Source organism: Ovis aries, chromosome 14 (genome assembly GCF_016772045.2).
Source record: "Ovis aries strain OAR_USU_Benz2616 breed Rambouillet chromosome 14, ARS-UI_Ramb_v3.0, whole genome shotgun sequence".
Taxonomy (NCBI): domain Eukaryota; kingdom Metazoa; phylum Chordata; class Mammalia; order Artiodactyla; family Bovidae; genus Ovis; species Ovis aries.
Window position 1 is genome coordinate 46936958 of NC_056067.1, and position 12787 is coordinate 46949744.

General features: G+C 36.5%; 1 protein-coding gene across 1 annotated transcript in view; it reads left to right on the forward strand.

Annotated features, from left to right (window-relative positions):
- ZNF790 (zinc finger protein 790) overlaps window positions 1–12265 on the forward strand; it is a 20920-nt gene extending 8655 nt beyond the window's left edge. The window contains 8 exon segments of the mRNA XM_060397845.1: window positions 5489–5615; window positions 5872–5937; window positions 5940–5957; window positions 9267–9481; window positions 9483–9570; window positions 9573–9690; window positions 9692–10557; window positions 10560–12265. Coding sequence (XP_060253828.1) covers window positions 5489–5615; window positions 5872–5937; window positions 5940–5957; window positions 9267–9481; window positions 9483–9570; window positions 9573–9690; window positions 9692–10557; window positions 10560–10921 — 1860 coding nt within the window. The 3' untranslated portion in view covers window positions 10922–12265.
- The last annotated feature ends 522 nt before the right edge of the window (window positions 12266–12787 follow it).

The following is a 12787-nucleotide window of genomic DNA, read 5'->3' on the forward strand; positions in this document are numbered from 1 at the left end:
CATATGTATTTGTTTCTTAGGTCTATTTCTAGAGAAACTTGCTGGATCATAGGGTATGTGAATCTGCTTAAGCAGATACAGTCCGTTTTCCAAAATGCACAAAATCTGTCCTCCAATCAACAGTTTATGCAAGTTTCAGTTTCTTCACTTTCTCATTAACATGTGGTATTATTTTTGCCACTATAAAATTTTTGCCAATATGGTGGATATATATGCAGTGGTATTGAGTTGTGGTTTTCTTAACTTATGACTAATGAAGTTGAGTGCTTTTGTTTTAATGTCTCTTGACCATATCCTTCCCAAAGGATATCTTCCTTTGGCAAATACCTGTTTAAGTCCTTTGGCCTTCCTTTGTGGAGTGTCTGTTCAAGTTTTGGGGAGCTTGTCTCCCTTTTTACTGTTGATTCTTAGGAGTTCTTTATTTGGAGTTCTGTAGTTTGGATATGAATCCTCATCAGCTATGTGTATTGCAAATAATATCTCCCAGTCCATTTTCACTCCTTTTCTGAAATAATTACTTTTTAAAATATAGTCTGAAAAAAATATATAATCTGAATTATTTTTCCCTCTGTGGTTTGTGCTCTCTGTACCCTGTTAAGAAATCTTAATTCTCTCCTTTGATTTGTATTCCATCTCTAGAGGCTCTGCTTAGTTGCAAGTTGGATCACTTCTCTTTTTTTTAAATTAATTTGATTAAAGTGTAGATGATTTCCAGTGTTGTGTTAATTTCTGCTGTGCAGGAAATAACTCAGTTGTACATATATTCTTTTTCACATTCTTTCCCAGCATGGTTTATCATCGGATATTGAATATAGTTCCCTCTGCTATCCAGTAGGTCCTTGTTCATCCATCCTATATATATAATAGTTTACATCTGCTAATCCCAAACTCCCAATTCTCTCCTACCCTCCCCTACACCCCCCTTGGCAACCACAAGTCTATTCTTTATGTGAATCTGTTTCTGTTTTGTTAGATACATTCTTTTGTGTCATATTTTAGATTCCACATATAAGTGATACCATATAGTATTTGTCTTTCTGTTTCTGACTTAACTTCACTTAGTATGATAATGTCTAGGTCCATCCATGTCTTTGCAAATGGCTTTTTTTCATTTTTGAAATGGCTGGGTAGTATTCCATTGTATATATATGTACCACTTCTTCTTTATCTATTCATCTGTTGATGGACACTTGCATTTTTTTTTTCCATGTCTTAGTAATTGTAAATAGTGCAGCTATGAACAGGGGGCAGGGATATGTATCTTTTCAAATTATAATTCTGTTTGGGTATATGCCCTGGTTGGGATTGCAGAATCATATGGCAACTCTGTTTTTAGTTCTTTGGGGAATTTCCATTCTGTTTTCCATAGTGGCTGCACCAATTTACATTCCCACCAAGAGTGTAAAAGGGATTTTCTTTCTCCACACCCTCTCCAGGATTTATTATTTGTAGATTTTAATGATGGCTATTCCAACTGGGGGGCTTCCCAGGTGGCTCAGTGGTAAAGAATCTGCCTGCCAATGCAGGAGACACTGGAGACGTGAGTTCAATCCCAGCATCAGGAAGATCCCCTGAAGAAGGAAATGGCAACCCATTCTTGCTTGGAAAATCCCAAGGACAGGGGAGCCTGGTGGGGTCCATGGGGTCGCAAAGAGTCCAAAACGACTGAGCATGCACACATGCATCCTGGCAGATGTGAGGTGATACCTCATTATAGTTTTGACTTCCATCTCTATTTAATTAGTGATGACGAGCATCTTTTCATGTGCTTGTGTCGTCTTTGAAGAATTATCATTTAGATCTTCTGCCCATTTTTCAGTTGGATTGATTTTCTTTGTTGTCATTGAATTGTATGAGCTGTTTGTATATTTTGGAAATTAAGCCTTTGTTGGTTGCACCATTTGCAAATACTTTCTCCCAGTCTGTAGGTTGTCTTTTTGTTTTGTTTATGGTTTTCTTGCTGTGCAGAAGCATATATGTTTGATTAGGTCTCATTTGTTTAGTTTTGCTTTTGTTTCTATTGTCTTAGGAGACTGACCTAAGAAAACATTGGTATGCTTTATGTCAGAGCATGTTTTGCCTATGTTCTCTTCTAGGAGTTTTATGTTGTCTTGTCTTATATTTAAGTCTTTAAGCCATTTTCGATTTATTTTGTGTGTGGTGTGGGGGTGTGTTCTAACTGTGTTGATTTACATGTGGCTCTGCAAGTTGAACCACTCTGACTTTCATTTTTTTCTTCCAATAGTTGTCATCTGTTTCATTTTGTTCCATTTGCTAATGTTTATATCTCTTGTTCCATGCTGCACTTTCTGTAGGATTTGTCATATCTTTTGCTCTTTGTAGTTTATTTTTCAAGTCTGAAGTGGTTTTGCCTAATATTCTCCTTCATTCTTGAATTCTACTAGCTTTCATATGTGGTCTGCCTATCACTTCCTCCTCTTTCCTGAAATCATTGTACCATTTGGCCATGTAGTCTTGCTTCTAAGCTGTGATTGTACCATAAATTCTTAAAATTCATATTGAAATGTTGGGTGATAATTTTAATCTTCTCTGAAATTTTTAGTGAGTTTTCTTTATACATGGGGAATTGGGGCACTCTTCAAACTTTTATCTAACTATATTTTTGGACACGGTGTTTCTAATTTTGTTTTGGGATGTGATTTTTTTTTGGGGGGGGGGTATATGTGCCCCTGGCACTTCCCTTCAAAAAGGCAAATGGGGCAGAGGTTCTGCTTAAGAGTTACTTCCTCTGTTTCTGCAGTAAGAGATAGTTTCTTTAAAAGCTAGCCCCTCTGAATAGTCAGGCCTTCTTTGCTGTTTATGACCTAACCTGGTTCAGGAAGATTCCTACTATCAGCTCTGATAGTGTTTTCTTGCTGAAATTAAAAAATATCGTCAAGCTCCCAGTTCAATGAAGCTAGCATTACCCTGATTCCAAAACCAAGCAAAGCCTATCTCATATAAATATGATACAAAAATCCTCAATGAAATACTAATAAACCAAATTCAGCAATGTATCAAATGAATTATACAACATGATTGGGTGGAATATATCCCACATATGCAAGGTTATCTAAACATCCAAAAATTAATTAATGTAACAGCTGAAGGACACAGGATTTCTTTTTGAGGTGATGAAAATATTCTGAAATTGACTTTCGGTGGTTGCACATATGTTAATTTGCTAAAAAAAAAAACCCAAAAACACTGAACTTACTTTAAATGCATTGATTGTAGGGTATATGGATTTTATATCAGTTAAGCTGCTTAAAAAATAAAAGAATACAGCCTGTGTATTTTGAATTTTTCCACCTTGAATCCCTCTGTCATCTCCATGCCTCTTTTTACTACCTGCACCATCAATCACCTCCTTTTCATAGGATTTCTGCTCACAGAAACTCTCATTCAGCATGGTATACTCCTCATAAGAATGAACATTTCTTAAGTCTTCTTTGAGAAAATGTCTCTTTAGATCCTCTACCCATTTTTTGACTGGGTTTTTGTTTTTTGATATTGAGCTGTTTATATGTTTTGGAGATCAATCCCATGTTGATTGCATTGTTTGCAAATATTTTTTTCCCATTCTGTAGGTTGTCTTTTCATTTTGTTTATCGTTGCCCTTAGTTTTGTCATGAGAGTGCTTTAGATGAAAATGAGTCAGTAAGTTTTATATACTTTGGTTGGACATGGGGGAGATGAAAGGCCACTGTCATACAGGGATACACAGGAAGGCCCTGGGCAAACTCACGGGGCTCCCAGATTGGAAAATTCCCCCTGGGGGATATCTAACTTGGGGTCCTTTTTGTTAAAGGGGCCATTCAGAGCAAGTCAGAATGGCCTTATCTCATATCTGAATATTCTGATCCATGTCATGATTTATCATAACTGGTTGGACTGAAAGTTCATCCTGCTGTAGTTTAGTCTCTTGGGTTTTGGATAGGGCCAGAATTTATGCAGATTGCCTCTGACCTTCCTTCAGGGAATAAAATGGTATTCTTAGTCCATTTGAAAGCTCTGAGGAAAGCCTGACCTCTTAGGATTCCTTCCCTCTAGCTCCACTTTCTCAAAACTGCTTCAACTACATGAGAAATCCAGAAGACTAGTGACTCTTGGAATTTTAAGTTATGGCCCATGTGAGTTGGAATTGCTTCTCTCCAAAAATGTAACTATTTATAATAATAATATAGAGCTTCTATGCTGGCTCAGATGGTAAAGAATCTGCCTGCAATGCAGGAGACCCAGGTTTGATCCCTGGGTCAGGAAGATCCCTGGAGATGGGAATGGCTACCCACTCCAGTATCCTTGCCTGGAGACTTCCATAGACAGAGGAGCCTGGCAAACTAAAGTCCATTGGGTCGGACACAACTGAAGTGACTTAGCACGCACGCATAATTATAATAAGATAATCATTTATATTCCATCATGTGAATATTTTTATTCCTTATCCTTAAACTGCTTACCTGACTCACTATTCAACATGGTAAGTGATATTTGTGAAACAGTTTAGTGCCTTCTCTGTATGTCCCTTGTCTCTCCCAACATGGCATTCAATACCTCTTGTATCCTAATATTTTGACAGAGCACTGAAGGAGGAGAAATATATTCCCTTAAAGGAAATAGTAGAGACTTTTAAAGATCAAACTGTGGCTCCTGAGTCATTCTGTTATGTACCTGAAACTATCACAACATTGTTAATTGACTGTACTCCAATGTAAAATAAAATGTTAAAAGACATCAACTGTGGTTCATCAAAGTGGAATTGAGTGACTAAAAAGGACACACTATATGAAAGCTTTTATTTACCCTGTATGATGGGGTGTTTCATTTAGGAAAGATGAGAGTCAGTGTTAGTTGGTATTTATTTTAGTAGTGGCACTTTGTCATGCTTTTAGATAGAGGATATAAGAAGAGGTTGAGTTCAGAGAGATGTGGGATCTTGCCAAGAAACCAATGAGAGATTAATATCATTAAGAAGAAGTGCAGATGGTCAGCTACTTAGCTGATAGCCTAGAGATTTTATACATCTCCACAAAAAATGGAATTCAGCTAGGGAGTATATCTCTTAAGAATCCTTTCAAATTCAACTAATAGAAAATTCAAATAAAAGAAGGTGAAAGAAAAAAAAAACAAAATACTTTTCTCATACAATAAATCTGAAGTTAATTATTCCAGGCTGGTGTAGCCTCTTGGTGGTATCAACAAAGAACTCATATGATACCTGTTTTTCTGGGCTACCATCCAATTGTCTTGGTGTTTGTTACAGGAAGGTCATAACATTGTTGTGACTGACAACAGGAGATTTTAAGAGCATATAGGCACTTGGTTTAAGGGACACTAATTTCCCTGTTGTTTCCTCCCCTACCCTAGAGGCAGCCAACTCCAGTTTTTGCTGAATGTGTATACCTCTTCCTGCAGTGCCCTTTTCCATCTTTTCCCTGCCTATCTAAAAGGTTTACTTCACCATTGATGTTTGGGTTTGTCATTTCAGCAGCTGACGATATTCAGGGATGTAGCTGTAGACTTCTCTCAAGAGGAATGGGAGTGCCTAGACTTAGAACAGAGACATCAGTACAGAGATGTGATGCTGGAGAACTACAGCAACCTGGTCTCACTGGGTAAACTTCAGAATTTCACCCCAGAAATCCCTGATTTCTACATTGTGAATTTTTGGATTGTCTTTCAAGTGTCTCGGGATTTCTGACCTATATCTGGGAAAATGGTGTGTGCTTTGTACATTTGGCAATAAGTTATCATCTTTGGGAACTTCCATCTTCCCCATCTTTTATGCCTTTTTCTTGCCCTTCCTAGTAGCTAAGGGACTTAGGAAACCCTTACCAGGTGGTAATTTCCTATTTCTTATTTTTTGACCAGGACTTTGCATTTATCAGCCGGAAGTATTCTTTTTACTGGAGAAGGGAAGAGAACCCTGGATGGCTTTGAAGATGAGACTTGCCCAGGTGAGTGAGGGCTGAACAAGGAAGCCATCACTGCAGATAATAGCCCAGATGTTTAGTGAGACAGCAGCATCTCTGTAATATTGGTCTAGAGTTTCCTCCTCAGAGGCCAAAAGCCTGTGGATAAAGGCCTAAAACCTAGAAATAAAAGTAACCTTTTCCATGTGAGTGAGTGAGTGAGTGAAGTCACTCAGTTGTGTCTGACTCTTTGTGACCCCACGGACTGTAGGAGCCTATCAGGCTCCTCCGTCCACGGGATTTTCCAGGCAAGAGTACTGGAGTGGGTTGCCATTTCCTTCTCCAGAGGATCCTCCTGACCCAGGGATTGAACCTGGGTCTCCCACATTGTAGGCAGATGCTTTACCGTCTGAGCCACCAGGGAAGTCCATGTGAAGTTCCAAATAAATCTCTTCACCTCAAAATACCACTCCATTTCAGTGCTCTCATTTTTCCTTCATGTTACAGAAAGGTAGGTACCATTGTTTTTCTCCAATGGTCAATGGTTTAGGGTCAGTTTCTTCCCATTTCTCTCCCCCCTACCCCACCCCGTTTAGATATTTGTAAATTTCTTCACTCACTAAAAAAAAAATTTTGACTCTATTTTTCATTTTACCTGTTACCTCTTGAATTTCTCTTATTTTGCATAGTTTTTGCTTACTGCTACACTTCCTTCATTAATTAATTCTTTCTTTTAAGCAATGTTTATTAATTTTCCTAATTTCATTTTAGGTTAAGAAGGGTTAACAAAGAATTTGTAATCAATTAAGAAATGTATTCTTTTCTGTGACTGGAACAATTTCATTAACTTCTGCAAAGCAGTCTCTATGTTAAGAGAAGGCCTCATAGGCTGCTTTGTTATGGTTTCTGGTTACAGTGAGGAGGAAATGGCAAGAGAGGTTAGGGCTAATGAAAGACAATAAGCAGAGAATACAGTGTCATAAAAAGCCAGTCCTGCCTGTCAAAAGGAAGCAAGGGGTATATTTGGCAAGAGGATGGTAATTGGTGAATTTTCTATTATAGGCAAGCATCAAGTTGAAATAATTTACTCTTGAAGCTTCTTTTTTATTTGAAATATCAAGGAAGGAAATTTAATTCCTTATTGGAGTCATGTAGTAGCTCAGTTGGTAAACAATCTGCCTGCAATGCAGAAGACCCAGGTTCAATCTGTGGGTCGGGAAGGTCCCCTGGAGAAGGGAATAGCAACCCACTCCAGTGTTCTTGCCTGGAGAATTCCATGGACAGAGGAGCTGGTGGGCTATAGTCCATGGGGTCACAAAAAGTTGGACATGCCTGAGTGACTAACACTTCTAAATTTCTGAACCCATATTGATGTGTTTCTTTAAATTAAATTTATTGATTGATTGATTTTTGGCTGTGCTGAATCTTCATTGCTGCATGGTCTTTTCACTAGTTGCAGTGAGCAGGGTCTACTGTTCGTTGCGGTGCACAGGCTCCTCATTGCTGTGGCTTCTCTTATTGCGGGTCACAGGCTCTAGGGTGCAGGCTTCAGTAGTTGTGGCTTGTGGGCTAATAGTTGTGATTCCCAGGCTCTACAGAACAGGTTCAGTAGTTGTGGTACGTGGACTTAGTTGCTCTGTGGCATGTGGGATCTTCCTGGATCAGGGATTGAACCTGTGCTTCCTGCATTGGCAGGCAGTTTCTTAACTGCTAGACCACCAAGGAAGCTCAAACATAATTATTTTTAAACTCTGTCTCATAACTCCAATATTTAGAATCCCTATAGATCCATTTCGGTTCTCTGCTGTTTCTATAGTTTCTGCATTCGTGTTATATGGTTATTTTAATTTTGTGCAACACTTATCTGTAAAATGTGAAACTAATGAATAGGTTATCTTCTTTTATAGAGAACTTTGTATGCTACCAAGTTCTGAAACATTTTTGTTGTTATCTCAATCCATTGCCCTCCTTGGTCACTGGGATGATTTGAAACTGATCTGTAGTTCCTGTGTAGGTCTGCCTCTCTTTTACCCACATTCCTAGGTTATGGTCCTTGAGTTTCAAGTCAACGTGAGAAATGTTTAGGACGCCCCCTGTAGACCAACCCTAGATACCAATCTCTATTACTTTAGCCTTGAGAGATGTTGTATGTTCTATCAGTCTCTAAGTCAAATGACCCTGATGCTGGCAGAGATTGAAAAAGAAGAAGAGGGCAGCAGAGAATGAGATAGTCGGATAGCATCATCAACTTAATGGACATAAATTTGAGCAAACTCCAGGAGATAGTGGAGGACAGAGGAGCCTGGATTGTTACAGTCCATGGGGTCTCAGGGAGTCAGACACGACTGAGCGACTAAGACATGGAATTGCAAAGAGTCCGATATGACTGTGATACTGAACAACAACAAAGTCAAATGCTAATACCAGTATAATTTCAATAATAAAAATTGGATAAGCCCTTCAGTATATTCACATAGTAGTAGTTGTAGTATTTTCTTGCTTTGTTCTTCTAAAATATTTTACCAGTAAGTTTGATATCCCATGGAAGTTTGGTAAAGGTCATCTGGGAAAGAACTTAAAGCATAAAATCAAATGGAAGAGAAGTGCTATAAACTCAAGAAATAAACAAAAACACCTTGGTTGGGATCATCTGACAAAATATGACTTGGCTAAGCCCAGTGGAGAAAATGAGCAAGGCAAAGTATTTAAATGTGCAAAGACAAATGAGTAAGTAGGTATGATTTTCCATTTCTCTGAACATAGATATGCTTTTGTTTGCTCTTACCTGTACAGAAAGTGATATAGAATTATGTGTACTCATTTCAGTAGAGATGAAAGGGATTAGATAATGAGGTGTATCATTAGTACGTTATCACATTGTCCCAGTTGTGCTTCCTAGTTCCTGATTTTTTTGGTATTATCCTTTACTCCATCCTTTGGCTCCCTTTGCCCTTCTTTGATCTGTAGTATATTTTTTTAAACAGAATTATTTTTTTAATGCCTAATGTGCTAAATGTTGATTATATACCATACTGGGTAAAATAGTTTTAAGTCTTTAAATTGATATCCCATGATTGGTATAGTACCAGAACAATCTTTTTTTATTTACTCCTCAGATGAATTTGACCTGAACAAAACTTTGTATATCTAATCACCTGCCTTGGCTTTTTTAGTTCTTTTAAATTTCTATTTATTTCTTTCCCTTTTTTCAAATTGTCCAAAATTTATGGATTTGTTAAGCCACTAATATTTTATATGCTCTATTTACTTTAGGATTTATTCCTATATCTACATTGAAAACCTTAATTCTTTCTGAACAGAAAAACAGTATGAATTTATCTTCTTATCTTTCAGACATGCAATCCAGGTATCAGACCAAGAAGTTATCACCAAAAAATGGCATTTTTGACAGAGAAATATCTCAATGGGAAATAATGGAAATTTGTAAAAGACATAGCCCTGAATGTTTATGTTTTAGAGGTGATTGGCAAAGCAAAGGTCAGTTTGAAAGACAATAGGAAAATCAGGAAGAATGTTTGAAGCAAGTTATACTCAATTGTAAAAATAAGTCCCACTTTTCATCTTCATCAGAGATTTAACACAATAAAGAAACTGAATGAATTTAAAGAGTGTAGGAAAGCCTTTTGTTCTGACTCAACTGTATTCAACATCAGTTAATTCACACTGGTGAAAAATTTTGTGAAGATAAGAAATGTGAGACCTTTTATCTTGATTCAGAACTTATTCAGTATCAGACAGTTTATATTGCTAAGAAAACATGACTGTAAAGAATATGGGAAGGCTTTCAGTTTGTGTTCAAGTCTTACTGGTCATAGGAGAATTCATACTGGTGAAAAACCTTTTAAATGTAAAGAATGTGGGAAGACCTTTAGATTTCATTCACAATTTAGTGTCCATAAGTGTATTCATACTGGTGAGAAATATTATGAATGTAAGAAATGTGGGCAGGCCTTTAGTTGTGGCTCAGACCTTACTAGACATCAGAGAATTCATACTGGTGAAAAACCCTATGAATGTAATGTATGTGGAAAGGCCTTTAGTCAGCAATCGCATCTTACTAAACATCAGAGAATTCACACTGGTGAAAAACCTTATGAATGTGAAGAGTGTGGGAAAGCTTTTGCCCGTGGCTCACACTTTATTCAACATCAGAGAATTCATACTGGTAAGAAATCTCATGAATGTAAAGAATGTGGAAAGGCCTTTATTCGTGGTTCAAATCTTGCTCAACATCAGAATGTTCATGTTGGTAGCAAACCCTTTGAATGTGAGAAATGTGGGAAAGCCTATATCTGGAGTTCACACCTGACTCGACATCAGTGAATTCATACTGGTAGGAAGCCTCATGAATGTAAGCAATGTGGGAAGACTTTTATATGGGCCTCATACCTTGCTCAAAATGAGAAAATTCATAATGAAAGGAAACCCTATGAATGTAGGGAATGTGGAAAGACCTTTCTTCATGGTTCAGAATTTAATTGGCATCAGAAAATTCATATCAGTGAGAGAAACTATAAATGTAAGGAATATGGAAAGACTTTTTTTCGTGGTTCAGAACTTAATCGACATCAGAAAATCCGTACTGGGAAGAGATCATATGAATGTGAAGAGTGTGGAAAAGCCTATTGAGTTCACAACTTACACGACATCAGAGAATACATACTGCTGAGGAACCTTATGTATGTAAAGTCGGTGGGAAATCTTTTATCTGGGGTTCACAGCTAACATGACATAGCAAAATTCATAATGATGCAGAACCCTATAAATGTAAGGAAAGTGGCCAGATCTTTAGTCGCCATTTGTTTTTTGCTGAACAGAAAATTCACAATGATGGGAATCTCTATCAATGGAAAGATTATGGAAACACCACTAGTCATGACTGTGACTTTGCTCAACACCAGAATATTTACACTTTTGAGAAATCCTGTGAGCATAAAGATTTTGAGATGGTATTTTCTCCAGGCTCTCACTTTATTTCACTCTTGTGAAATCTTGTGATATAAAAATGTAGGAAAAATCTTTATTCATGTTAATTGTTAATTGACTTCAGTTAATTCCTTTTTTTTTTTTGAGAATGCCTGTAATGTAAATAATATGGGAAGACCTTTTGACAGAGCACACAACACATTCAACAAAAGGAATTAGAAAAAATTCCTAATGCAGTGTATATTAATAGAGGAAAGCATTTACTGAGTAGTCATCAATTATAAGCTATCAGGGTAAAGCCATGAAAATGAGATGATAGCGTGAATCCTTTTGAATGATTCTTAAAAGATTCTCCACATCATTTTATGCTACATAGCTTAAAGCCCAAATCATATAGGGAAACTTTGCATTACTACTTAAATCTTGTTGCACTTCCCCAAAATCATACCAAAGGCAAATTTGTCCTGCAATTAATCTGGAAAAGCCTTGAGCTATGTCATACAACTTATTTGCCATGTCTTAGTTCTGGTGTCTTTTACCTCCTAATTTTTTTGGCAGTAACTTATTTCTGTGTCTGTTTGCTTATGTATGAGATTGTAAAGGTTAAATGAGTTTGAGGATTTAAATGACTTAATGATCATCTTTAAGACTAGTATTAGACTATTTCTATGAGAAGAAAACCTTAAGAGTATAATAATTACAGACAAATATGCCATCTGTATGTATGTCTTATTGAAGAGCAGAATTTTAATTCTGAAGATAAACCAGTAAAATCTAATGAAGCAAAACAAGCTTTGATTCAGTAATAATTTCATTTGCTACATAAACTTATACTATAAAGAAAGCCTTATGGTTTAGTGAAAGTGGGGTTGTTGACTGCTCAGTATTTTTTTTAAGGCATTTGGAAATGATTTGTTTCTAACAAATTTCTAAAGCCAAGTGTCATTATCCATTTTATCACCACAGTTAAATTTTGCAAATTAGAAAATAGTGGAATGAATTCTGACCTCTTGGAAACTGAGGTCTACAATTGAGGTCTACTACATATATAAACAGGGCTTCCCTGGTGGAAACAATTCTCAGATTAATAAGTAAATCAAAAGTGAAATTATGGCTATTTGGATGTGAATGATAATGAAACTACTGTAAATAAAAATCTTATGACTGTAACCATAGACTTCTCAATGGAAATTGTTTTATGTATAAAACCAAGAAGATTGAGGGCAGTTTATTTCTTGTCACCACTGTATCTCTAGCTCTTAGAACAATTCCTGTCATATTGTTGGGTCCAAATATTTGTCAGGTTAAATGACGATTACTCAAGCTAAAATAAGCAAATGCCCCCGAGTAAACTGATGAAAATGTTTAATGAAAATAAAGCCAAAATCATGGAATAAAGAACAAAAGTTTTTTTATTTTAAAAGTGAAGGTTATGTATTTTATTAAAAATATATATTTATTTAATTTTTTTATTTGGCTGCACTTGGTCTTGTTGTGGCATGTGGGATCTAGTTCCCTGACCAGGGATGGAACCCAGGGCCCCTGTATTGGGAACATGGAGTCTTAGCCACTGGACCACCAGAGAAGTCCCTAAAACAGAAGGTTTTGTATTTTAAATCAAAATGTTTCTTTGAAGAAAACTTCTCTACTAGACTTTTAGAGTGCCTCCACATTATAGGAAAGGAGAACTGTGATATAACTATATGTTTAAAGGAATTTTTAAAGGTCATGTAAATATATGTAAACTACTAGACACAATTTTTTTAAATTTAGAAAATTAAGTTTATTTTCTAAGTGAATCATTTTCTTAAATGATTAAAATTTGAGAGTAAATGAAAAGGGCTAATTGGAAAAAAAAATTTTTTTAAGTCATGTCAGACCAGATAATTATATAGGCTGCCCCCTGAAAGAACAGAAAATCCTATGAA